At 37.5% G+C, this 27,468-nt stretch overlaps 2 protein-coding genes across 4 annotated transcripts; both read right to left on the minus strand.

The window, feature by feature from the left end:
- Positions 1-334: 334 nt before the first annotated feature.
- Positions 335-3,198, minus strand: LOC113075107 (transmembrane protein 119-like). 2 transcript variants are annotated; one of them, XM_026247856.1, is made up of 2 exons: positions 2,985-3,198; positions 335-1,488 (listed from the first exon to the last, which is right to left on the minus strand). In XM_026247856.1, the coding sequence occupies exon 2, from the start codon at positions 1,479-1,481 to the stop codon at positions 597-599; it is 885 nt and encodes a 294-aa protein (XP_026103641.1). In that variant the 5' UTR covers positions 1,482-1,488; positions 2,985-3,198; the 3' UTR covers positions 335-596. The 2 variants fall into 2 exon arrangements, with proteins under 2 accessions (XP_026103641.1, XP_026103634.1); XM_026247849.1 differs by having other exon boundaries at positions 335-1,496; positions 2,985-3,193.
- A 9,497-nt stretch (positions 3,199-12,695) lies between these two features.
- On the minus strand, positions 12,696-26,513 carry LOC113075132 (coronin-1C). Of its 2 annotated transcripts, XM_026247865.1 has the most exons (13): positions 26,494-26,513; positions 23,300-24,340; positions 21,571-22,674; positions 18,683-18,882; positions 18,427-18,549; positions 18,224-18,353; positions 17,916-18,097; positions 17,715-17,834; positions 17,525-17,629; positions 16,929-17,074; positions 16,109-16,166; positions 14,335-14,577; positions 12,696-14,239 (listed from the first exon to the last, which is right to left on the minus strand). In XM_026247865.1, the coding sequence occupies exons 2-13, from the start codon at positions 24,333-24,335 to the stop codon at positions 14,120-14,122; spliced, it is 3,567 nt and encodes a 1,188-aa protein (XP_026103650.1). In that variant the 5' UTR covers positions 24,336-24,340; positions 26,494-26,513; the 3' UTR covers positions 12,696-14,119. The 2 variants fall into 2 exon arrangements, with proteins under 2 accessions (XP_026103650.1, XP_026103651.1); XM_026247866.1 differs by lacking the exons at positions 21,571-22,674; positions 23,300-24,340; positions 26,494-26,513 and adding an exon at positions 20,828-21,129 and having other exon boundaries at positions 14,120-14,239.
- Positions 26,514-27,468: the final 955 nt, after the last annotated feature.

The following is a 27,468-nucleotide window of genomic DNA, read 5'->3' on the forward strand; positions in this document are numbered from 1 at the left end:
CTTTGTGGCATTCTACAGCTGTGGCTGAATACCTCTCAACCTTGAAAGGAAATATATACTGTAGCTAGAATGTGTAAACAGTAAGCTGACACTTAGATTTGTCTCCTTAATTGGAGTAGCAAGTGTGCTTGCTTTATTTTTTGGATGTGTGTGTGTTTATAGTGCATTGCAATGTTGTGAGCCATTAGACTAGATAACAATAGATCATGAGACATAAAATATCATTCTTCATTCCTAAGCTTTATGGATGTCGTTAGTAATAATAGAGAGCAAAATAAATAATATTTCTGATTTCGGAGAGTAAAATGAAAAGAGATTCATGACAAGCGACATGTAAAATGCAGTTTTTATTTTATTTTATGTCTTGCCTAATAGGCATCCGTTCATACCATTTAGACGTAAGTAAATACATTTTTCAAACAGATTATTACATTTATATGTGGTAAATCGAAATAAACAGTCACAAACAAAAAGCCTTGAAAAAACAGATGATCTCATTGAAAATTCATACTACATTTTTTAGTTTTACAATGTGTCCAAGAAACACACTTTGTTCTGTATTTCGTGTCTCCTTCAAGGCTTTAAAAATGTCCACACTAAAATGCTGTTTTCTCTTCACTGATTAATGTTGAGCCTGAAGTAGCAACATCCTGTTTGTTCATGTCCTTTTGGATCTCTGAATTCTCTGGCCCAGATGAATGTTTGCTCCCTTCAGGGTGCCCAGAGTCTGAGGGGTCAGTCCTTTCCATGTCACAAGCGGGGACACTATCCTGGGACCTGCTGGGGCCGCTTTTTTCCACAGTATCCTCAACAGCAGTCTGATTTGTGGTCTTGTCCTCTAGCGAGCCACAGCTCTCCTCTTGACTCTTGTCGCACTGAACACATTCCTCATCTTCCGCATGTTTTTGGTCTTCCACTGTTTCATTTTTCTTCTTCAATGGCATCTTGATTGGAGTTCGGAGGTTCTTGGTAGCTAGCATGATGTCCTCTTGGAGCTGCCTGGCTGAATTCACTGGCTCCTCACTGGAGCTGGTTTTGGCTTTCTCCAAAACTTCACTAAAGAAGCGCGCTCCTCCAGTCTTGTCTCGCTCATCCACGTACATCTTTGAAGGGAAAGCGCAAGGATAGTATGTGCTGACTTTACGTCGACGACTAAAGATGGCAGCCAAGCAGAGGATGGTGACGATGAGTAGAAGTAATGTGGTAATGACGATTATGAGAAGGTGGTTCTCTTCTAAGAAGTCCACCAGCTGATCCAGGAATGATTTGCTATGTTTTTCTCCATCTATGGAGGTGGACTTCACAGATTCATTGTGGAAGGAGGAAATGCCAGGTGTGGGGGTAAAGTCTTTGTTCTCTGAGTCGAACTGCCCACTGCCCTCCAAAGAGTCATTAAAAATGACATGGGTGGCATAAGTGGTGCGTCTGCTCAGCAGAATGACAGACAGGCCAATGAGCCAGTGGAGAGCTGAGTGGTCCATCCTGTGACTGAATACCTGAGGTGGTTAAAAAGCCATTTTAATTACTGTTCTCAGAACTTTGGCTAACATTCTGGTAAGGTTTTTGAAGTAATGAACAAATCCAGTAACACTAATAGGAAGTTCTTTCAAATGTAGCTGGTCTTTTAATAATCGTCCCCTAACATAAGCAAAATAAAAAATGTAACTTTCATTTAACATTTTCTCTAATGTTTGTATAATCAAAAAAAAAATATTTTGAACATTCAGAGAATGTTTAGAAATAACACGATTTCATAACTTAGTGGGAATGTTAGCAAATTGTTCTTAAAACCTATTTTTGTTAGCTGTGATGTTATCAACATGAGCTCCATAACTTTATAAAGATAAATAGTTAAATTTTAAGACAAAATTCAAAGCACCATATGGAAGCTTCATTGGATTCTCACAAAAAACATCAATTTTTACAGGATTTATTAATTTAAGTAAATGTTAGTTTCTACAATGAACTAGTTAATTGCTTATTCCTATTTATTCATGATGTGTACTGATTAACATAATGTGAACTTATACTTAAAATGTTAAAATGTATACTTAAAACTGCATTAGTGAATGTAAAATTTAACAGTTAAATATTTTAAATAAGTGTATAAAAATTTACATTTACATTTAATCATTTAGCAGACACTTTTATCCAAAGCGACTTGAGTACAATAGAAGCAGTCAGGTCAACAAGAGAACAACAACAGTATACAAGTGCCATGACAAGTCTCAGTTAGTCTAGTATAGAACGCATAGCCAGGTTTTTTCTTTTTCTTTTTTTTTTGAAAAGATGAAAAGACAAGAAAAGGAAAAGTGCTGGTGTTAGTTGGTTAAGTGCAGGCGAAAAAGATGAGTCTTTAGATGTTTCTTGAAAATGAGTAAACCTGTACGAATTGAGATTGAACAAACCTTAAGTTCATATAAATAACATAATAAGTGCATAATAAATTTGGTATTTATTTGTAAAAGACAGCTGGCAAACCAACATAAATAACAATGGTTTGTTTCTTTAAGTAAAAGTATTTCAGTTCTCTCCACTCTGTTGCATCTGTTCTCAAGCTGGCGACCACATAATCATCACTGGACATTTGGTGCACCATGGAAATAGTATCAATCTCATGTGGCCCGTTACTCTCAAACACACACAAAGCATTAATATTAGTCTCAGTCAGTGTTTTTATCTTGGCTTCAAAGCATTTCCAAACATCAAAAAGTTCTGTCCTTACTTCGCATATATGAACTTTCTTTTTCTGTTGCTTTACAAAAAAGGGTCATCTTGCCAAACTCAACCGTGAGAGTCCAGTCTACAACTATTCTTTGTTAAACAATCTGTAAAACAGTTACAGACCAGTTTTAAACTGGACATGAACCTTGTCAAGCTCTGCATTCCTGTAAGGTATGTCATCTATCTGTCGTCACGTGGACAGGAACAACATTACTAAAATAGAAAACAGACAAAAGTAATGTTGAAATGAAAGAGCTTACTTCCAAGTGCTGATGTTCTAAAACATGCTGACTGAAGATGATCTAACATGGAGAAGAAAACGTCGGCTGTTTCCTCCTCTCGAGTTGGATGTCTGTTGTTACAAACTGCACGATGAAGAACAATTTGGACTGGTGTTGGGGGAAGAAACTTCTGTTGTCCCCTCCTCCTCATCCTTCTTGTTCTGCTTTTACTCTGTCCCAGGAAGACTGACTGAGCCATTTCCAGACACGCTGTTCTCATTTAGGCTGTTTGGGGGAGAGCCAAGTTTTCTTCCCCTGCTTATGCACTGGAGAACTTCAAGCCACCAGATGCAACACAGTTTGTTTTAAACTCCAGATTCCTATTTTCATCCAGTATCTTGAACTTAAAAACAAAAGAGCCTTTAAAACGGCATTCTTCTAACTATTAAATCTAAATACAGACATTGATTGTCCCTTGTAAAATAGTTTGGGTTTGTATGTGGCCTTCAAACAGAAGCTATCAGGTCCCTGAGGAAGAGCTTTATGTTTCCTGTGCTCACGTGATCAACAGGGGAGAGGGCACATGTGTTATGAACCACTGCTGGAACGATGGACAAGGTGTTGAAACCTGAAAAATATAGAGCCGCTGAGGTAGGTCTCAAACCCAAAGAACAGCAATATATAACTAGAATTAAAAGTTAGTGAACTAACTTTGATGTTGGCTTGGCCATCTTGGCCATGGGGCAAAAGAGCCACAGTACTTGTGTGCCCAACATTCTTGAGTTGCCCTGCTGCAAAAAAAATAAAATAATAATACCATAAAAAAATACACCTGCAACAGTCTTTTTCCATGGTCCCTTGCTTTTTTCTTTTTTAATAAAAAGCCTAGGCTATGATAACAGCTACGACAGGGTTGTCTAGTTGAATGTGAAATAAGTCATGCAAAAACCATAATCTCCTAAATACCATTCAATTTAATCTTATTTTAATAGTACTGACAACATATTTTAAGTTATCACACATTATTGAAAAATTAAAGAAGGGACACTATATATAGTATACTTCGGCGAGTCAAGAGCTAAACAAAAAGTCCTGTTTCATTACAAAATACTGTAACTTTTATAAACTTTATACTATCACCACAACATTTTAATTACTATTTATTATAAAATAAATATTTCATAAAACTGAAACTTAAATATATTATTTCTATAGGCTATACAAAACAGAAAAGAAAAAAGACTAAATAATAAGGCTGAATAAGCTGATCTATAGCATGTTAAATGGTGGTTGCCTGTCTATGAATGGTACACCCCAACCACAGAAGTGGTTTGACCCAAGTCCTCAGCAGCCAATGACATTGACCTCTTCAAACTGATTTTTAAGGTGTACTTCAGTGTATTTCACGTGAAATACATGTTAAATACCCGCTGATTTTTCACTTGTAAACAACACTATTTAACACGTTAAATAATATTGGATATAACATTGGAGTAATATAGTATTTTAAGAAGCTCTTTAAAAAATATATAAATGACTTTACCATGTTGTGCAGCGCCGATAAATAAATAATATTAAATACGTGTTGTCTACGCATGAAATACACGTATTTAACGTGTTGTTGACGCGTTAAAATTCACGTGTATTTGACCCTGTTGGCCTTCCATACACATTAGATATAATGAAAGGAGACGTGAAAAAAGGACATCCCTTTGTTTTGATATGGATTACTTTATCACAGAATATTTGTTCGGGAGCACTTGTTTAGTTTAAAAGTAGACATGTCAAGCTTTCTATAGATATATCTCTCATGTCTCTTCGTTGAGGATTCATGGAGTTACAGTTCATTTTAATGACGTGTTTGTAAATGAAGATCAGCGCAGACCAAGGCTGCAGACAGCACACCTTGTTTGTTATCTTTATTTTATAAGTGCCCAAAGTTTTGTTGTTATTATGTTTGTATCCAAAAAAAAAGTAGACCCTTTACAGAGACACGTTAAAATTCACGTGTATTTGACCCTCTTGGCCTTCCACACATTAGACGTGAAAAAAGGACATTGCGTTGTTTTGATATGGATTACTTTATCACAGAAAATTTGTTTGGCAGCACTTGTTTGGTTTAAAAGTAGACACGTCAAGCTTTCTATAGAGGTCGGGATCGCTGCGTCACGTCGCAATGCATTGTGGGAATCGCGGTACAGAAGTAGATGTACTGTATAGTAGGCAATAGGTAACGTTGGTCATTTGGTCATTAATTTTGATTATTTTTTGGAAAATGGTTCAGTATTGCTGTATTGTGAACTGCTGTAATCGGTTTCATGATCGACAGGGCAAACGCCTCGTGAATCATATTAGTTTTCAACATTTTCCTACTTGGAAAAAAAACACAAGGTGTCTGAAATCACCAAGAGGCGTCAGATGGCTTGGGTCGCCACTGTACGGAGGGAAACCATCACCTTCGATAATATTATAATACATAGTTATGGTGAGACATGTTGTGTATGGTCTCTCTCTCTCTCTCTCACATACACACACACAAACTCAGACACAAACACATTACGTTTTCTCTAGTTTTTGGCCAGTAAGGGAGTCAGTTTAGTGTCTGTATTTTTTGTTTAAACATTTTCTTTTGACCCAATCCTGAACTTAATTTGCTTTTTGATATTTTTGTGCTGACTGTATTTAACAAATTTGAACAACTTGTTTAAAAAAAAAAAAAAAAAACTGGAACGAACTTCAAAATAGGAAGTTAAGCGTCTTGTTTTGGTGAATGGTGGGTTGTGTCTGAGGTGAATGTTCGTCAATATTATACCGGATTACAGAACTACCGGAGGAAAACAGTGGATTTTTGCAAGTATGATAGTTACTCCTGAAGTGTAACAAACCCGCATAGACAAGCTTCATAGCTCGCAGAATCTGATAAGTGTGTGTGTGTGTGTGTCACCACTGATGCTTGGTTAATGTTAACATTTCCTTAGTGAAAAAGATTGTTTTATCCACGTTTAATTTGCAGATCCATTTATGATCTGCAGGTGAGCCTCCAGTGACTTTTTAAAAAGTGAAAGTGACATTTTTAAATTGATCGGAGGTGTAAGCGCTCACTCCACAGACCCGGTAGGATAAATTATCAGGGAAACTGAGGCTTGGTAAACTTTCATGTGTTCATAGGGATCGATTCCGCCTACAACCTCTTTTTTTTTTAAGTAGCGTTGTTTGGCTTCATTATTAAGTTTGTCCGTATAGGTATAGGCAACTTTTTTTGTCACGTTCTATAACTTTTTCTGGAGACTGGCTATTATCTTATTACAAACCTGCTTTGCGATGCCTCTAAAATGGCCGCCGTTACCCACAATGCACCATTCAATGACGTCTACGCCCGAGCTCTATTACAAACCTGCTTTGCGATGCCTCTAAAATGGCCGCCGTTACCCACAATGCACCATTCCATGACGTCTACGCCCGAGCTCTATAGATATATCTCTGTCTCTTCGTTGAGTATTAATGGAGTTACAGTTACTTTTTTCCCCTCGATGTCAAATGATATTTCGTTTTACACGGCTCAACAAACACCTGGATTTTGCTCTTGTTTTGTTCTAATGAGTGGATTGTGTGCATTAATATTTTAAGAAGCTCTTAAAAATATATATAAATGACTTTATCATGTTGTGACGATGGATAGCAATTGATGTGACGTTCAGAACTTCAGCCTGACAGATAAAATCTCACAAGCACATATAAACACTCATTTTCATGTGTATAATATATTCTTCTAATTGTTTTGTGCCGTTTCGCTGCAGGGTTTTAATGTGAAAGGCTGTGAATTCTCTATTTAGACTTGTTCAGAGAAATACATCGCGAGCTCGCGGACATTTGGCTGCCGCGAATATATCATGTTATTACTTTAAACAGTTCAGAAACATCTGAATTCAGCTATTGGTGTGTTCTAACGTGTGGATTGCGTGCAATCGCCGATATAATTTAATTACAAAAGGTCTTAACCTCTTAAGCACAAATGCTATTTTGGGGATTTCCGTTTTTCATTTTCCTACCTAATTTTGAATGCCTGCCTATACTAATGCTACAGTGTAAGCTCAGAAAGTTTGGTATAATTTCAAAGGAAACCCTTTGAAATTACATAAAACACTGTTGAAATTGATAAAAATGACAATATATGCTGTCTGTGTTTAGAGATGTTCCGATACCCTTTTTCTCTTCCCGATACCGATTCCGATACCTGGGCTCAGGGTATCGGCCGATACCGAGTACTGATCCGATACCTGGGTGTGTATCTGTATATACAGCTGTATATACTACTAGCCCTGTGTAAATTGCTAGAATTCTTTTTATGGTGTGCTTCAGACAGATCCCTCAATAAAACATGAACAAATACATGGTGAACTACTGTATTTATTACAGTATTTTTATTATCTAACATGAATTTGACAGTATTATTTATTTTCATATGCAAAAAAGAACTTCAAATGCAGCCAAAAATCTAACACCGCAAACTAAAAAAGGTATTTAAGTTTTACAATATAACTGTATAAAAAAACTGCAACAAATAAGTCTAGGAATATAAAAAAAGATCTATTAATCAGATAATCTCTTTACAACAAAACAAGTAAAAAACAAGCAACCATCTAGGCATAATTATTATTATTATAGAGACGTATTATTATTACTGTAGGCTACAACAGTAGCTTTATATATTGTCAATTTACTCATGTAAACCAAACATTTATTTTAATGGGCTGCCATGAAGATCTTTGAGTGTCTGTGTTTATGATATGACAGTATTCTCAAATGAAACGGTAAATTCTCATGAAGTGACGGTTTATGCGTTCGTGTCCTCATGACACACAGCAGAGACTACAAAACAGCGAGCTCTCGCGCATCTGTGCCAGTCACCCACAGAGATGTAGATTTTGCGGGAGTAATATTTAAATAGTATTTTGCAGTTTAATATTCACAGACACTAGTATATATTCGGCTACTGTCTGGAGCCCTGCGCTTTGACTTACACGGAAGCGACTGAACGCAGCTGCCGGTACTGAATATACTTGAGAGTCTGTAACTACCGGTACTACAGAGACATACTGCTAACCACTGATCTATAATATAGAAGCGGCTTCACTGTCTTTTGGCAGTTTAGAATGTGATGAGTGATCCAGTCATATATAGATCAGGGCTGCTAACGCGTTTTCATTTCTTCTTCGCTGCTCTAAACAGGGGTTGCTTGTGGCAACACAGCACAACTTCCTGTGTTTTCAATGCATTTTGAGCAGCGAAGAAGAACCGTGCAGCGGTTAGGCAAAGCTTGCGGTCATAACTAGGTATTTTTTAAGAAAATGGTATCGGATCGGTATATGGGTTCATGTACTCGCCGATGCCGATGCCAGAATTTGTTGTGGTATCGGAGATATTTCCGATACTAGTATCGGAATCGGAACAACTCTATCTGTGTTATAATAAATAGGGAAAAAAACAAGGCGCTTTTTTATTTTATTTGTGTAAACTGAAGTTTGAAATGGTATAACTCAGGCATTGAAGGGGCTGGCAACTTCAGACCAATGTCTTGTGATTCTTCCAACTGTCAGCTTTTAGAGGAAAACAGAAATTTCTTTCTATCCTAATCTATGCAAAAGTTATTCTATTCCAAGGAATAATACCATTTTTGTATAAAATTTTTGTCTAAATAAGTATGAAGTCATCTTTTGCACACTTGCAGTATGGAATAATGTGATCTCTGTATATTATTTGACAGAAAACACTCAGAAGTTACATAAAAAGCTGCTGTTTGTGACAAATAGTATTATTTATGTTGTTTCACATATGATGAACCATCTCAATACAATGTGCTTTTTTTGTGTGTGGGTTTTCTGAACAGTCTTTGAAAGAAAATAAATCATATTGCGCAATAGCGACATGCATAGAATTATTAAAATATCTGGTCTATCACAATCTAAAATAGAATCCACAATCTCCAGCTTCATATCGTTTCATTTATGTCTATTCTGCATCGTGTAGAGATTGAGAGACCTCGCCTGTCTCTTTCATATTTCATATTTTGATTTTTTATCAGCGTGTATTTTGGTTTCGGTTTCTATATAGCGTAAACAAGCTCCCCGAAGCTTTTGCGCGAACTTCGGAGCGTCAACAAACTAATTTATGTTTATTCCCCCAGTACTGTACGGATTACTGTACATTCACTGAGATGCGGTCGAACACTGCACAGTTATGAAAATAAACATATTAGCTTATTGCTAGCGAAGCTTCCAAGCCTCAGAATAAAGAATCAAATGTATGAAAGCGAGTAGCACGCGTATAGGCTTACCAGATGCGCGTCCTGACCTCTCCACGGCGAAGGTGGCCACCCAGGACTTGTTTTATGAATATTATGCATTATAAATCCGGAGCTTCGGCCATTAGTAGTTTTTTCCTCGCGTGTCCTTTGTTTAGAAGCAGCCAAAGACTCAGTTTCCCAGACACCACAGCGCGCGACACGAGCGGAAACGAGTGGGCAGTCGCTGTCCAGTTCCAGCACCCCCGCGGTGCTGAATTCACACCTTCGATTGGAGGGAACGACTTGTGAATGACAGCAATTAGGACAAATAGCGCTTCACAAAAGAGGTCAGACGTCTATAGCAGAAGAAAGGCATTTAGACCCGTCTATATGACTTGAAGATCTTTTCAATAATACAGCCCTTGGAGCGCTTTTGCGCACTTGTACAAAACGCTTTATATCTCAGCAATGGAAGCACGCAGAAACGTAAAAATGGTCTTGTTTGAAAGAAGAGATTCTAATCTAAAAGATTATATAGAGTATATAGGTATGCGTGGCTGTTTGCGGCTGACTGAAGCGGTGCAAAATGTATAAATAATAAGGTGAGAAATTTTACATCGCGATTCTGTTGAAGATCATTCGATCTGTGATTGTCACACAATAAAATGATCTACATCATCAGATTCCTGAGAATGAGAGCTTTCTTGTGATATATGACTTGACTGTTTTGTGAAAAATATTTTAAATACACATTCTTACGAAAACGTATTCGCAATCGTTAGATGGAAATTTATGGGGGGGGGAAATATATTTCTTAGCTTAATTTGACTACTTTATGTATCATAAAACCCCAATTAATGGTATTCTTTGTAAAGAAAACACTCTAAGCTTTCAAATGAACCCATTTTTGGGCAAATGCCATATAAGGAAGGATATGCAAATGAGACACAAACATCTGGCATGCTATTTTCGGACCCGGTACCGGGTCTGCAGAGTGGTCTTAAATAAGAATAAATTCGCTCGTTTCGAGCTCCGTGGAGACAGTCTGAGCTGAGCAGCCGTGATTCTTCTCTCGTCTTCCTGACTGCTCTCTGCCCAGAAATCAAGTATTCATAAGCTGTATCACGCTGTCAAATTATATTTCATTTTGCACACATAAACAGTTCAATAACACCTGAATTCTGCTCTTGTTGTGTTCTAATGGGTGGATTAGTGCAATTCGCTGTGATATTATTTTTGGAAGCGCTTAAAAATGCGGATGAAGCGCTCATTTCTCTCTCGTCTTTCTCGCTGTTCTTTGGCCAGAGACATAATTTATAAATGAGATTTGACCCGGTAATAATAACATATGTTGGTTTAGCTTTTCAGTGTGAATGAAATGTGTAGCCTATTTATTTGTCCGATCTCGCCCCGAAACGCGGCTGTCATGTGGACTTAAAGTGTTCAGAGAAATACATTGCGAGCTCGCGGACATTTGGCTGCCGCGAATATATCATGTTATTACTTTAAACAGTTCAGAAACATCTGATTTTAGCTCTTGGTGTGTTCTAACGTGTGGATTGCGTGCAATCGCCGTTTTAAAAGGTCTTAAATAAGAATGAATTCGCTCGTTGTGAGCTCCGTGGAGACAGCCTGAGATGAGCAGCCGTGATTCTTCTCTCGTCTTTCTGACTGCTCTCTGCCCAGAAATCAATTATTAATGAGCCCTAACCCCTGTACTAATCAGATATGTTGGTTTAGCTTGTCAGTTTGAAGGAAATTGTATTATTTACTTGTATTTTTAACGGTTTAAAAGTGAAACAAAACCCGACTCCTCCCCTAAATCTCATTGCAACTGTAGGGGCGCAATTTTTCTCAGACAATGTAAGTCTATGGGTAATGTATTTTGACATTTAAAAATTAATTTAAAAAAAACTTTAAGTCTGATCAGTCTGAAAAGATATAGCAACCAGCACCGCTCTATCCCGCAGGTGTCTGCCGAGTTTGGGGCGTGTGGCTTTAAAGCCCTAGGAGGAGTAGCGTTCAGAATTTCGCTCAGAAAAATAATAATAAGAAAAAGAAGAAGTTTAAATAGCATAACAGCAACATAATGAACCTGAAAATTATGGTGAGACTAAAAAGTACCGTTTCAATTTTCAAAAAAACGACATTTGTGGGAATATTTTGAGGTTCATCTGTCGGAATGTATTATATCCTATAGGCCCCTCAGAATTAGTTTTCAATATGGCAGCCTGTTTGAGGCAGTTTGGACTTTTCATGACTTGTTAAGACGTACAAGATTGAAAACACCTGCTTTCAGAGCACCTAAGCTAAGAATGTTGTCTTTTTTCATTTAATTCTTTCTTTACTACAGATTAATATACCTTGCTGTGAATAGACATGACAAATAAATGTCTTTACATGCCTCTGAAATAATGGTAAAGATATATAACATATACTGTAGCTTTTTACCTGCTTATACAAAACTAATAGTGTCACAAGATATTTCAGTTCCCCGGAAGAGCAGACTGATGTTAGGCATTGCCATGGATGATGGGCAATATTAGGAAATATCTGACTGATGAAAGACACGATTGCAGGGATGCAAATAGTTAAGGGGTGAAAAATGCCCCTGTCCGGGGCATGCTCTGCATAGATTCAGCTAGAATCTGTCCAGTTAGACGCCACCCACATAGGCCTATACACTGTCATTCAAAATACACACACATTAACACTATTGTATAATACAGGTTATGTACAGGTCAATTGTGCCCATCAACAGTTAAACATTCAAAGTTATTATGACTGTTTGAGGAAACCAGAATGGGCTATCTACAAAAACTAGGCATTCAACGATCATTTATTTTTCATGGCAAATTCCAATTGCCTTTTTTTTTTTTAAGCAAAGGGGCCGATTCTGATACTGATTGCTGATTTTATTTTATTATTTACTTTAAGCAAGAGACAAAAAAGAATGAAAGACTACATGAACAATATGTTTATTTGCTCTATTACAGGCTGAAATGGCCTCAAAATATCTGTAGCTATTTGAAATTAGATGTTTTCAAATCACATTCCAAAAAAGATGCTACATACATGTAGCATGATCATTTATTTTTTATTTTAATTCAACGGTATTATTTCAAGATTTAAGGCAAACAGAATGGTATGACATGAGCTTTACAAAATTATGATAAAAATGCAAAATCACTCTCAGACAGCAGGTGGCACTTATGGAACAGCCACAATAAAGTGTCTTACATTTACATTTACATTCTTCTTGGTTACTGCTGTTGTTTTTCACTGAAAAGTGTAGACTTTGTATATATGGGTTAACAATCCATAATCAAGTATTCAAGCTTGATTAATATTTACTTTTTATATTGTTAAAAATGTAACAGCATTTTGGCTGCTCAGTTTCATGACATCATTGTAAATGGTTCTACACACTAGAACACGATCTTCATGAAGAATTATGAATGAAAAGATTTTTTGTAGTCAACTTTTTTTTATTTTAGGTGAAGTTTGGAATGCATGCACAAGACTGTTTAGAACACAGATAAGTGCTCAGATTTTTATGGATGTTGTCCTCCAGCAGTGGTCAACTGAGGAGGTCTGTCTAAAACCAGAAACACACAGAGGCACCAATACATTTACAGTACATGTACATCAGAAGAGCTTGCAGGTAGCCACTGCCTCTTAAAGCCAAGTTCAACTTATCAGAGCATGTGTCAGCCCAGTATTCTGCAACATGAGAATAATTCAAAAGCAAGGGAAAACTGGGGAACATGGATAATGACAGCAAAAAAATAAAATAAAATAATAGGCATTTCCTAATCAAAATAAGGTACTATTTCTGTGGCAAAAACACCATGCAAATGGCAAGTGTTGAGCATCCAGTATTTCTGACTTCAGAGTGATTGATTTCCTGAGGTGCAACAGTAATTTCAAAATTACTATCAGGTTAAAGCGGTAGGTTTTTGATTTATGAAAAAAATGCACAAGGAATGCATTTTCAACAATACTTGCCAAAGTCTAACAGGTTTAGGTTTACGTTCACATTCATTCTGCAACATGAAGTTATTGCTTCTGGATATATTGTAACTGATTGTATAATGTGTTTAAAAAACCCTGTTGTTGGATGCTTTATTGTCAATTATAATGATCCCAAAGCATGCAATGGAGGAAATAACTATGCGCTTAATACTCCAGTGATCACAATCATCATAAGGGACATTATTTGGACTGACTTTCCAAATTAATCCTGATGAATCCTAAATGCTGAATTTGAATGGTTATGAGCATTTAGACTTAGATTTCACTAAATCATATCTTTATCATCTATGATAAGATGCCTTTACAATCACATTTAAAATCCTATCCACACAGAGCACACTTTCTTTTCTGTAGATGTCCCACTTTGAATAGTATGTCGTTTTTCAAGAAGCCACTATCTAAAACTGGTTAAAACATATAAAAGTAGAAATAGAAGTAGAGAGGTGACTGATTCACCTCAAATTTGGCAGCACAACAAAAAAAGGAAAGAGGAATATTGATGTGTATAAACAACGACACTCTGTAACATGCCGCTTAATATCAGAATACTCAAAAACGAAACAATGTTACAATCACAAAAGAAATAAGAATGTTAAAAAAAATCAGTTAAAACCAATGACCACTCATTTCCACAATTTTGCTTCTGCTATGCGAATGCTTGGGGGAGAATTTACAAAAAGTAAAAGTCCATCTTGGAATGTTGCTTGAGGTTGTCCTTGTGAGAAACACCAAGCGGAATGATCAAGTCAAATTGAGAAATTTTGGCAGTGACTGACCCCCCCTGCCCAACTGAATCTCTCTCTCTCTTTCTTTCTCTCTCCATACTGACGCTATGGCTCAGACCACCACCAGTGTCTTAGATTGCCACTTTAGCCACTTGCTCTTCCAGTTTGGCGATTCTCCTGTCCTGCAGCGTGACCAGATCTCTAAGGGACTTGACTTCTCGCAACAGCTCCTCTAACTTCACTTCATTCTTCTGCAAAGCAGAATAAAGAAATAGGATAATTATGCTTTAGCACCAATTATTAGTGTGGGAAAAATAACAAAGAGTCAATGAAGTATCATACTTACTCTGGTTAGCTGAGGAGAGGCAGGTTTCTGGGGAGTTGCTGGCTCTTCCACCTTCTTGGGTGCCTTGTTATCCAGCACATTTTTCTTGACTACTTTGAGGTCGCGGTTCTTGCCCGGAACATAACCGTGCTTGAGCGAGATCAGGATTGGTTCGCCATTCTTGCCTTCAAACCACTCCTCGGCCTCGAGCGCTGGGTCTGGACCTGCTGTATCTGGATAGAGGTCGTCCTGAAAGAGGTCTGACTGCCAAAAACCAAGGAGACAGGAAATACCATAATGAGTATTTTGGATTCATGCTGTTTGTTTTCTCTGAAAACATCTGCTGCTTTAACGTCAATTGAAACTAAGTGCTTCCCCTTTTCTTAATCAATTAGAGACCACGAAAATCACACTTCTGATTGAGCTATCCCAGTAAAAACTAAACACAAAATAAATAAAGACTCATCAACTAAACATTCTTATTAAGAATCATTCTTTTAATAACAGATTTTTATGGAATATACTAAAGAATAACAAATCCATACAGAATGATTAAAGCTGCAGTCCGTAACTTTTTTTGGTTAAAAATGATACAAAATCAATATTTCAGCAAGTACATAACCAGCAAATGTTCAAAACTATTGCCTTCCTTTTGCCGGATTCACTGCGGTTAGTTTATAATAATGTTTCCTAATTTGAGTGGTACGGGTAGGTTTTGGCAGGAATTCAAGCATGTTGCTGCGTCATTACGTCACTTCTGTAAACATAAATAAGTTGCTTCAGCTACTAGGCTTTTGCATGTAAGGGTCATGCATGTGATGGATCGTTTATAGCCTTTTCTCACAACGGCTAGAATAATCATATGTCCAAAAATTGATGGATTGATGTTGTAATTATTGATGTGATATGAGTGATGTCAACATCGGTAGCGCAATTTCTGGTAATGCTTTTTTCCTCAGTTACTTACTTGTTCAGATGACAATATATGGTGAAAATTCTTATTTGGGTCATATATTCCAAGACATAGCTAGAATCTTTGATTACTAAGGCTACGTCCACACAAAGTCAGAGCTTTCTCTATCCCTTTCTTTTTTTTTTTTCTCGTCTCCAGAAATATCTGGGTCCACACAAAACCACAAAACTGACACAAAGCGATGTAGTATACGTGCCAAACCAGTATGTGGCGCTATAATTCTCCCACATAGATACACTATGAATGGAGAAGAAGACCTGGACTAAACCTTGCACGTAGAATACAAACGAACATGGAATCTGTGTTAATGTTAGTTAATAAAAAGACAATCGTTCAGTGTTTATTCATGTTTTTGTTGCTGTAAGTGACGTAGCGGTGTCTCACTAAGGGCGAGACGTGAACTGATTACGTCAACATTTTCGAAAAATTTAAGGATTCGCTGTCCACACCAGCTGGTGTTTTCAGATGTATCCATTTTGGGACTCAGTTTCAAAAAATATCTGTTTCAATCTCCAATAACGCTGGATCTGTGTGGACGAAACTCCTATAAGATAAAAAATGTATGCGTATACAGCAAAAGTGTCTCCGTGTGGATGGGCCTAAATATAGGCTTCACAACGGTGCGGTGACTGACTGCCACACATACTCCTCAAAACATTAGATTAATCCACGCTGGAGCCTTGCCAGAGTACAACCCAAGCAAGGAAGATAATTCTGCAAGTAACTGCAGTTCCAGGTTTTTAAACAGAGATGGCGACAAAGAGGCAAAACTTACAGACTGCAGCTTTAAATGAGCGACAAACACAATACAGTGAAAAGTACCTTTCTAGGAACGGTCATGATAATTGGCTCACACTTTCTCTCATGAAGTTTATAAAACCTGTGAGAAACAACCAATATGTTATTGGTGTTAATGGTAATAAGCACATTCTTAATCTTTCAAAAACTTTTACAATGTCTTTGCTTTCTCAGTTTACAACGTTTCAAAATATTTCTTTTTCAAATACATTCTATTCTTTTGAACTTTATAGTCACCAACGAATCCTAAAAAAAAAGTTCCCCAAAAAATATTAAGTAGCACAACTGTTTTGATAATACATTATCACATACCAAAATTTAGCATATTAGAACAATGACTGAAGCATTACATGAAAAGATGTACAAGAAGCCTTCTTCACCCACCAACATGGGGCAATTTTATTTGTAATAGCCTATGCAATTTCCAACAATGATTAAACACAGAATGTACACCCTTATGACCAAATGGATCCTAAAACGAATGATCCTAACAGTGATCATTAGTGGTCGAATAACATTTCCATGACCTTTAGGAGACACAGCATGATCAGTGCCACATTGTCATCTCGTAAGATTTTATAGTCAATGACAGGTTAATGCCTCCCCCTACTGGAGAAATAGAATCAATCTAGCAGCAGGAATGAAGCATCAATCACATCACACTGCTGAGAACCATAATCACAACAATGCTGGCCTAAAGTCATTTAGTTTCTCGGAAATATCTACAATGCCATAAGCACGTCAAACACCTCTGATAATTGGGATGAGTCTAAAACCACACACACTTTCTGAAAATCTCTTTTCAGAAATAGTTTAAAGAAATGCCCGTGCTTATAGTGCATACCTGGCTATCTCACACTTGTTGACGTCTAGACCTCTTTTAGGCATGTAGCCCATGCCTCTCTGGGGCTCCTTGCTGGAAAACGTGTTGAGGTAGTGCACATACGGTGCCTCGTCTGTGATCTCGAAGTAACGGATACTGCTGTCACCCTGGAGCAGAAAACATTTTTTTTTTTTTTTTTTTTTTTTACAAGTTATTACCTCATTAAAATATACTAAACACACATAATCAAGTTATGTCACATCACACTATTGATGCTAAGCCAGTGGTTCTAAAACAAGGGACCTCTGCAAACTTCTATGGGGGGCCCCAAATTATTCACATTTAGAAATTTTAACAATCTTAAATGAAGTGCTAAAAAACACAAAAGCGAAGATCTACAGCATGAAACTGACATGTTTTGAGTTGTTTTATAAAGACAGAAGTCCCAGCAGTACATATCAGACAATTGTCTCAGACAAAGTACAGTATATAGTTAATTTGAGTAAATTGCTGTGTATTATTTATTTAAGTCAACGTGTAAATGTTAATATGTTTCTGTGTAAGTAAATACAATGTAGCTGAACTCATACTTTCTGGATCACATAAAACCTGCTCACCTTTCCACACAGGTAGACCACATTAGTGTCAGGGTCATAGAAGGGAAGCAACACTCCATTGCTGGTGTCCATTTCGTGCACTGATATCGGCTCCTCCATGTTTTTCTTAAAGAGACGCACATCAAAATATTGAATAAAAGTGTCAAAAAAAAAAAAAATCATACTTTTTCAAACATTTATTTTGGCTTACTGGATTCCATAAAGCCAGCTGCCGCTCACTCATACGACTGAAGCCAGTGGTGAAGATGTTTCCATCAGCCAGAAATATGGCTCTCATGGGCCGTGCCCCCTCATGGGCCTTATCCTTCTCCTGTGATCATCAATGTCAGTGAAACACAAAGAACTGTGAAAATAAAGAGTCTTCAGTGTAATTCCAGATGTTTTCACTTACCGCAATGATCTTCCCCTTGCGTGGGTCGATAACACGCACTTTCTTATCCTTGCACGCGGTACAAATAAGACTGCCGTTGCGACTCCAGCAGACGCTGAAGATCACGTCAGGATGCATGTCCTCCAGGTTGATCAGAGCTTCTCCTGTGCCCACGTTCCAAATGATGATGAGATTATCGCATCCTGACAGAAGAGAGAAGACAAATTAGTCTTTTGATCATTCAGTCACGCAGCATAACATGTTTTTGATGTTCAAGATGATAAATGTGAGAGTTTTTATGTAGCGCACTTGCTTTTAAAATCTAATACCTGCACTTAGCAGAACATTGCGGGCTGTTGGATGCCACGACACGATGCCCACCCTCTTGGAGTGACCCTCTAACACCACGACTGGCTCAGAAAGAGGTGCAGTGAGGCCGTTCTCAGGGATCTGCCACACCTGTGTATATTTTCATAATAATCATTCTCTTGGACCCAAGAGTGGTCTCTATGAGAGGATGTGGTGAACGTACCATTACTGTACAATCTTCAGAGCCGCTGGCAATGACGTGATCATTGTGCGGGCACCAGTCAATGTCCAGCACAGGGCCCGTGTGCCCACAAACAGTGGGGTAGGCCTTGTCAATACGACCTGTCTGCAAACAGAAAACAGAAAGCATGAATTTATATAACTTTTTTTTTTTATAATTGTGACCAACCAAGCTTATTCAAGTGATTAACTGTATAAATGCTGCGTGAGCATTTAATTCATATACGTTTCTCTCTTACCTTTTGCAGAGGCAAAACGAGGAAAGCTCCACCACCACTAGCCTCAACAATAATAGCAACAAATTTGGGGTTTACTGCGCAAAAGGCACTGTCCCAGGTAACCCGCGAAACCCTAATGTCATCATAGCACTGGTCATTCTTCACCGCCTGACCGAACACATGACGGAATTTACTCTGTCGTACCACTCGTCTGATCATTTCTGAAAACAAGAGAAGAGAAAGGTTTTTTCTTGCTTGTTGTAATGATTTCTTTATATATATATATATATATATATATATATATATATATATATATATATATATATATATATATATATATATATATATATATATATATATTTACAATGGTACTTTATTTAACTACACTACAACACATTCTTAATGGCAGATGTTTTTCTATTGCTTCCAGACTTCATATTGACAGTGTATCATATTAGGGTAAGATGAGCAGTCAGCTAGAGAGCATTGGGAATCAGTTTTCCATTTCACTCTCCATAAAAGACAAGAGGAGAAGTTAAATGCAGTTTTGTGTGTCAATTTTATTGAACCGCTGTGTAGAAACATTCATCTTGATATGAAAAAGCCACACTCTGATGACTTTATTAATGAATAAGTAATTCATTCCAGTAATTGGTTATTAGTCACTTATTGATCAAAATTAAAATACAAATATCCTGTATTTTGAATAATAAACTATTCATTTTTATTAGTTCATGAAAGGATATGACCATCTGTTATTGTAAGGAACATTTAAAACAAACTTTCATTGGTGTAATTGTAGTCGAATGATTCAGTCAGTCATATTAAAATATACTTTAGTAATTTACATGTTATGAAGCATATATTTTAGCTCCCTTGACAAAATCTGTTACAGGTGTATGAAATTTCATGCAACATTATGTAGACTATAAAAGTAAACATTCTCTTTCTTGAACAAATTTGTATTGTTTATCAACCAAAATTAAAGATACAATTCAAACAGTAAATTCCAAGATCAAAACCTACTGAGTTGCCAAAAAGACAGCGTTTTTTAATAACCTAATAAACACCAAAGATAGCCAAAAAATGATGCACACATACAGTGTGATGCCAAAAAATGTTGTCTAGTTAGACAGATTTTAAGACACAGTCAGCGTGCTTATTCCTAAGCAGTATTATATTGTATACTGACAAATCAAACAAATCGACATTAATAATTATACATTAATAATCACTGGTTATTTGAGTCGCCTTTATTAATGCATTATGTGCATTAACTGAAGCATTGGCTGAGATCTGCTAGGACCCTGACTGATTGATGGAGGTGTCGTCATAAGAGCTACCACCACATTAATAACACTAATAATAAAAAATCGAATCCAAACAGTTGTGTTTGTGAGAATAAAACGTAGTCATCACACTAAAGTCATGGATGTGCTTTTGGAAATAGGTCAGACGTATGGCGGTGTGTGTGTGTGTTTGCTTTCTAATGGCCGAGCTGCGTTATTGACGATGAGCATCCCGGCGAAATAAATAAATAATTATCACACACCACTTATACATTTCTACTAAAATAAATTAATTAGATTAAGAATAAAATAAAAAATATGTACGGATGAGAGAAAGATGAAGAGAAAGATCATATATTCTCCTATAGTGCAAGAGTAAGAATGAATAAACATGACATAATCGATGGATGGCCGGGCTTCTGCTGGTGTGAGAAAATGAGCTAACCGCTAACCGAACAAATGAATGAAAACAGCTGAAAAAGCATCAGTAATGCAGCTTGTTATGAGCCGTGCGTGTGTTTCTTTGCATGTGCTGGCGAAATGCGACGTGCCGCTTTGAAGTGGAGGCGTGCTATCTACCCGGCACAGGTCATCATGGTCAACTTTCAATTAATATCTCACTATTTCTGCTTATCTCGCCATATGCATGGTAATCAAAGGCTGGATGTAGTCTCACATGTCAGAAAATGACGCTAAATGAGCCGAATCGCCAGCAAATGGCCATGCACGAGCGCAAGTTGTTCTCGATAAGGTACTAGCTGTTTCCAGAGCTTGTTTTAAATCAGTGATGCTTGCTAAAATCGAGCTAGCATTCCAGTATAGGCTATTGCACCACTGACCTGCCTTGCATTATATTGACCAAACGCAAAACACTTACCTTTATCAGTACTACGTCTCCCAGAGCGTCAAATTCAAAGCATTAATTTAATTTCTCACAGATTCAGTTGTGCTGGTGACTGTCTCAGTGAATTGCGGCTAGCCACAATAGCTTGCCTCCTCTCCTTTATTCTGAATGAACGGGAGAAAACGCCCTTGTTCTCCTCTCCCCTCCCCTCATCCTCATGCCCTCCTACATGGACATCAGTTCTGTGTGTGAATGAGAACTAATGCTACAAATTGTACCATACTGGCTGACCGGTTACTGTGGTTTAATTGGTAAATTCATTTTATAAACGGAAAGACCCTTGAGCATCTCTCCCCTGCAAACACTACCTTGATCCCTAGCAGCGTTTCCATCTTGAGCATTTAAACACATTGTGCTTTGCCTTCAACTGACCTGATGATGTTACAAGACTCTGGTTTTTATGTTAAGAGTGAAAAAGGATGAAGTCATGCTCATGTTGGATTATGTTACAAAGTGCAATGTGCGCTAAAATCTAATTTGGAGTCTTGTTTTTCTGTTTCAGTGTGGTGTAGGGTTTTTCAAACTTCATCAAGGACCCTAGACAGATAATATGATCTGAGGGACCTCCTTTCTAAGCTATATGTTTATAAAAAGCCATTTATAATGTGTGATAAAAAAAGAAAATTAAATCTGATCAAGATTATCTATAACACTGTCAGTTGTTCTTAAAACTGTTTGAAAACTATGAATGCAATCGGCTTGAAAACCTGTCTTACCTTTCTTCGGCGAGGATCTTCTTTCCATTTTATGGGAAGATGTTTGTAGATCAAAGGCTCTCTTCATCTGCGATACTTTTAGACTCTGGCTTCCCACAGTCACATCTGGCTTGGCTTCCATTATGTTTGTCCTGCTGTGATGTATCACTTTCTCCTGGATTTTGTTGCTGTCTCTGATGAGTTCAGAGACGGGCCTGTACCTGGACAGTTCGTTTTCCTCTGAAGCAGAAGAATCACTGCTTGGCATTCGACAGGCGGTGTAAGGATATCTAGTTGGGACTGCGGTGGGTTCAGGGTCTTCTTCATCCTCAATGTCCATCATGTAGCTTTCAGGGTCACATCTACCATATTTCAAAGGCTGATCAACATTTTCTAAATCAGAGTCTTCGCTTGCTTGGTTCTTCTCTGTGTCTGTTTTAGCAAATGGATTTTGAGGCTTCTTCGGCACAGGTGGTGGTGGGCCCTTTATTTTTGCTCTTTTTTTTAGCAGTGGTCTCAGCTGAGACATATCCATTTCTTTTAGTTCTTTATCATCGAGAGTTCCTATCAAGTTATCGCAGTCAGGTGCAACAATTTTATCATGTGGGGCTAAATATCTTGGAATATTAGCAGCTTCAGGCTCTAAGGCCATGCACATGTGAAATGGGGACTCCATATAATAAGGTGACATATCAAGACATGATGGATGCATATTAAAGTCCTCAACGGACTCCAATGCCTCCTGCCTTCTGCCCATTTTAATATTTCTCAGCAATAGGTCTGAATATTTGCTTGGCTCGTCTGCGGAATGAGAAGCAGATTCCTTGCGGCCAGCAGCTTTTTTAAAGGGATTCCTTGGTTTCTTCAGAACAGGTGGTGGTGGTCCTTTGATTTTGGCCTTTTTCTCTGTCTGAGCATCTGCGGGTAGGATGTCAGAGATCATGCTCTGTATTTCAGCGTGAGGAACATACAAATGAGAGACGTCAGATGACTTCCTCGCCTCCTGATCAGGAAATGTATGAATCTGAAGTGGTGGTGTGATCACAGCTGTGAAATAGAGAGGCTCTTTTTCCCGCTGCAAAGAAGCAACCTGTGTGACTCTTTCGGTGTCACCGGCATCAAAATCTGAGTGAGAAAAAGAGTTGGTTTACAAGCCATTACATTTGATCTACATATTTAGCATTGATCTTTGTTTCTGTGCTCATGTCATTCAGTTTGTAGATCTTTGGGTTACAGACTCTTTTGCCCTGATGCACCTGAAATGTAACATTTTTACCTGATAAAGTAAAGAAGAAGGATTATGTCTTCCATTAAGATGACCATCATAATCTTTTCTGCTCTCTGTGGATTTTAACTAAACAGTTTTTCGCCAAACAGATTCAGTGTTTCTTTTCACACATGGTGCTTCTGCTCCCCACACTCCCTTTCTGGCTGGGTGAGGCGCATTGCTAAACAGGGATGTTTTTAGCTCTGGATGCAGTTAAATGCTCAGATGACATGGCTGTTGAGTGTTTTTCCACGACAGTGAATGCCCCGTTATCATCATTTTGCTTCCCAGAGTTTAACAAAGTACTGCTTTGGCTTAAAACTGGATAGAATGTGCTTAACACCTTTTGTGTAAAGTCCTCCTCAAGCTTCAAAGGGACTAGAGTTATGTCTGGATTTTTGGGTTCGAAAGAGTTGAATGCTGTCACTCTATATCTTAATAAACAAGGTTCATCAAAGAAAATATACAAGATTTTGTCCTTACCTTCTGTTTTACCCCATCCGGTCTCTTCTTTTTCCAGCAATGGCAAAGTTGGGTTTCTTTGGTCGTTTCTGAAGTTTTCTTTAGGTGTCTGTGGAGCATCATTATGATCTTGGAAAACACACTGTGACAAACCTCTATTGATATTTTTATCTCCCTGTAAGTTTTCCTTCTTACTGGCATTCTGAAGCCATGGACGACTTGAATTTGAGCTGACTCCAGTGATTGCCGGACATGTAGTTCCAGTCTCTGAACACAAAGAATCAACTCTTTCCAAATACTCAAATCTGTCCGCATCAGGACTTTCTTCATGCTGAACAGTTCCAGCACTTTCTTTGCAAACTTTTTCACAACTTCTTCTAGTTTTGTCACTACTTAGGATCTGCATTTCATTTTCATGTTTGTCCTCTGAAACTCCTAATTCCTGGAATGACTGTCTTTCAAGTGAATCAGCATTCTCTAATTCCAAAGAAGGTTTCCTCTTTATTTCAACATCACCACTCATCTTTGTCATTGTCTTTGTGTCGAACATTCCATTCTGCCTGTCAGACAGCGGCTGTGTCTCCTGCTTCTCAATGTTCACGTCATCATCTGTTGAGTCCCCTTGACAAGAGCCTTCTAACATGTTTGGATCCTTGAGGTGAGTTTTGTTAGTCATTTTGTCTGTTTTGTCAGGTTGTTGCTGGTCCACAGCAGTAGATATATCTGTGGCTGTTTTGAATTCTGATGCACATGGACCTCTTGCCAGGCTTAGTTGAGGATTTAGTGTCCTGGTATTCTGAGAAACATCCTTATCATAACTCTGTCTGATCTTTTTTCCTCTCTGGTTTAAAGAGGGCTCATTGGTGTTGTCATTAGGTCTTGTTGGTTCCTGATGGGGCTCTAGAATGGAGGTGTCCAAGTGAACAAAATTCTGGTCTGTTTCTTCTGAGCTGTTGGAATGTGTTTCCACCTCGCTTCGGTTTAAGATCTCATAGTCACTAACGGCACCAGTCAGGACGTCTTCTTTTCCTAGCTCCTTGTCCTGTTTCTGTCCCATCACCCCTGTGAAGAACACATATCCCCACCCATGAGTTTATGAACAGACCGTATATCTTTATCTGTAATGAGCCTCCTCCCATTTCAAGCTCTCTCTTGTTCCTCTCACATCACTCCTCACTGGAATGTTGCATTGCCTAAAATTAAAAGACTCTCAATGAGGCTACTGAGTCACAAAACCAAAATGGGAACCGGACAACTGGCAGAGTGGATCAGTTACCAGGTGCGAAGGTCACATTAGACATGAAAGGGGAAAACCCACAGACTCCAAACATATCCTACGGCTCTTGACTACAACACACCAGACCTCCTGGCCACTGGGGCTATGTTTCCATCCAAGCTGGCAATTTAGTTGATCATTTATTTTAATATATTAAAATGAATAAAAAATTTATATATACAAATTTAAATTGTGTATATTAAAATGAATTATTGATATATAAAATATCAATATATTTACACGACTGTTCAAAAGTTTGGTGTCAGTAAGATCTTTTCATGTTTTTGAAAGAAGTCTCTAATGCTGCATTTATTTGATCAAATATACAGCGAAAACAGTAATATTACAATTTAAAATGGCAGTTTTCTATTTTTACTTATATTGTAAATATATTTTAATAATATAATCATATCATTATAATAATTATATTGTTTGTATCATGTTTGTATATTGTTGTCTTTTTATAAAAAAAAAAAAAAAAAAAACGGAACAAAAAACAACAGAATATTGACCCCAAACTTTTGAATGGTGTGTGCCTGTGTGTGTATAATATCCTAAAATTTGCATACAAATATGTGGATTAAATTATAGACTGGTTTACAGACCAGCAGCACAGGATCGTTTTCAAGGAGTTTAGATCGACTGATTTCTTTTTACTTATTAATTACTTCTAATTTATTAATTGTTTAGTTATCCTGACTTTGATATACTACATAAAAGCAATAAACTTTTTCAGAAAGTGACCTATTGGCATAAAATAGACACACAGGGTGATATGAACTGTGACCTCTGGCAATAAGGGTCATGGCTTTATCAGTGACCTTCTGAAACTTCCATTGCACAGGTTTGAAAGAACGAAGCATCCCATAATGCTCAGCTGACTGTAGTGTCACAATGTGGGTCTGGTGGGAAGAATAGTCTAAAATAGCCTCCCAAATATAAGCATATGATAAGGTGTAAGCATGTCCTTTATCCTCTGCCCTCATGCTGATATCAAAACTAAAAAAGCACAACGTTTTTCTTAAGCATAAAACGTCAAATAATGAGGATAAAGTCATTTCATCAATAAGGCCTATATGGCATGGATTGTGAATGTGGATTTCTCTGTGTAAACATGAATGAATATGGCTCTACGTTATCAGTAAATGTCATCTCACTTGCACCTCTTAGCATGATGGGATATTTTAAGGGTCCAGTGCTCTGTTTTGACTCTTTACTCTGTCTGAGAATGTCAGCTGTAGAGGTAAAGCTCAACTGGCTGGGCTGCTGCATGAATGGCAAACTTTTACTAGGTTATGTCATTGCACAGGCACTGCACAGTAAATCTAATAGGTTATTTTGAGTTTGACGACCTCAGCTTGCAATATCCCAAACAGTGGGGAAGGGCCATCCATAGAAACATACTCTATCTCAGCTTAGCTCCCTACCCAAAAGAGTTGATAGAATTTGCAGGTTTAGCACAAAGTGTTATGCTCAAATATACAACGTACACAATATCACATACAGTTATAGCAGATGGATAAATAAGTTAAACTGGCTGTCGCACTGGTTGTATTTGAGCCATAAGAGACTTGGATAACGGCTGACCTGTTATTCAAATGACAACTATCAGCACCAGCTGATTTTATTATCTACTGTATGCAAAACAGTCTTACCTAAAAGTAGTCAAACATGTTTTAAAGTTCAGTGATCCGTTTAAATAACGTTTCACATTTTATTTTGTTCTCTGTAAAAATTTAAAGGTGTTAATATTTTTTCAAGATGACTTTAAAAATAAAATCTTCCCGAGACAACTAATTAACAAATACATTTACATTATATTATATGTATGCCTTTAGCAGATGCTTTCTGCCACGAGAGATTTACCGTGCAGCAGAAATCACAATACTGGCAAATACAGATGTAGAATATGCTAAAGGAATACAGCTCACAATCTCACCGTGTTCATGTATTCCTGCAGAAGGAGAAAAATCCTCACGAGTGAGACAGATTCGTCTTTGGATTGGACTGAAAACTCTGTTTAACTGACTCCAGCCTCAGTCTCTGGGCTGCTCCTGTGTCTGGTCTTGTGATGTCAGAATTACATTTGCCTAATTCAATAAGAGTTCCTTCTGTGCAGCACTCAAAGGTCAGGAAAAGCAACACTTTTTCTTTATTTACATGTCATTTACTTAAAAATTCTCATTTTGTAGAAAACAAATATTAAGTGAACTGTGATGTGTAGTGCATTTATTATAATAATATTCAACACAGAAAACACAATCTCTCTCTCTCTCTCTCTCTCTTTCTAACCAACTCATAGTTTAAAAAAACACAATACTGGTCCATTTCTGATGCAGACAATAAACAATTTATTTCTATAATTAACTGTACATTACATTATAAAATGAAGTGCAGCACAACTTAAAATGGTTAAAATGAAGTACAGTGTATAGATGATGTATGTTCCAAGTTTCACTTTTACGATCTGTTTATTTAGGGCTAAAGGCAATCTTAGTTTGTTGAATTGATTTTATTGTTAGGTTAGTGTGTTCAAACATGCCAAAACATGACAGTAAATGAATAAATGACTTTGGTCTCCTCTATTCAAATATGAAATGTAGTATCAAAATGAAAGGTAAACAGACTTAAGCCACAAAATATGATTTTTCTTTTCAAAATAAGCTTTGCTCTATAAAGACTGCAAATAGGTGGAGACACAACCTCTGCGAAACAAAGAGCGGTTTTCACCAAAGAACCGTTAGACAACTGATTGCAAATGGCAACAGGTAAGGCACTTGCATGTCCGAAGAAACAAAATGTCTAGTACTCAAATCAGCAGCAGCTGGGAGGAGGTATGACAAGCCATGAGTGGGAAGCAAAACTCCAACTTTACTCTCTTTGGAACGCCATCTTTTTTTGGCAATCGTAATAA

This window comes from Carassius auratus, chromosome 5 (assembly GCF_003368295.1).
Source record: "Carassius auratus strain Wakin chromosome 5, ASM336829v1, whole genome shotgun sequence".
In the NCBI taxonomy this organism is placed as follows: Eukaryota; Metazoa; Chordata; class Actinopteri; order Cypriniformes; family Cyprinidae; genus Carassius; species Carassius auratus.

Excerpts from the sequence above, each read along its gene's own strand:
- LOC113075107 (XM_026247856.1), bottom strand. The coding sequence starts at position 1,481 with ATGGACCACTCAGCTCTCCACTGGCTCATTGGCCTGTCTGTCATTCTG.
- LOC113075132 (XM_026247865.1), bottom strand. The coding sequence starts at position 24,335 with ATGGGACAGAAACAGGACAAGGAGCTAGGAAAAGAAGACGTCCTGACT. Across the intron at positions 22,675-23,299 it reads CGGATGGGGTAAAACAGAAG|ATTTTGATGCCGGTGACACC; the intron begins GTAAGGACAAAA and ends TTTCTCACTCAG. Across the intron at positions 18,883-21,570 it reads AAGATCCTCGCCGAAGAAAG|AAATGATCAGACGAGTGGTA; the intron begins GTAAGACAGGTT and ends TCTTGTTTTCAG.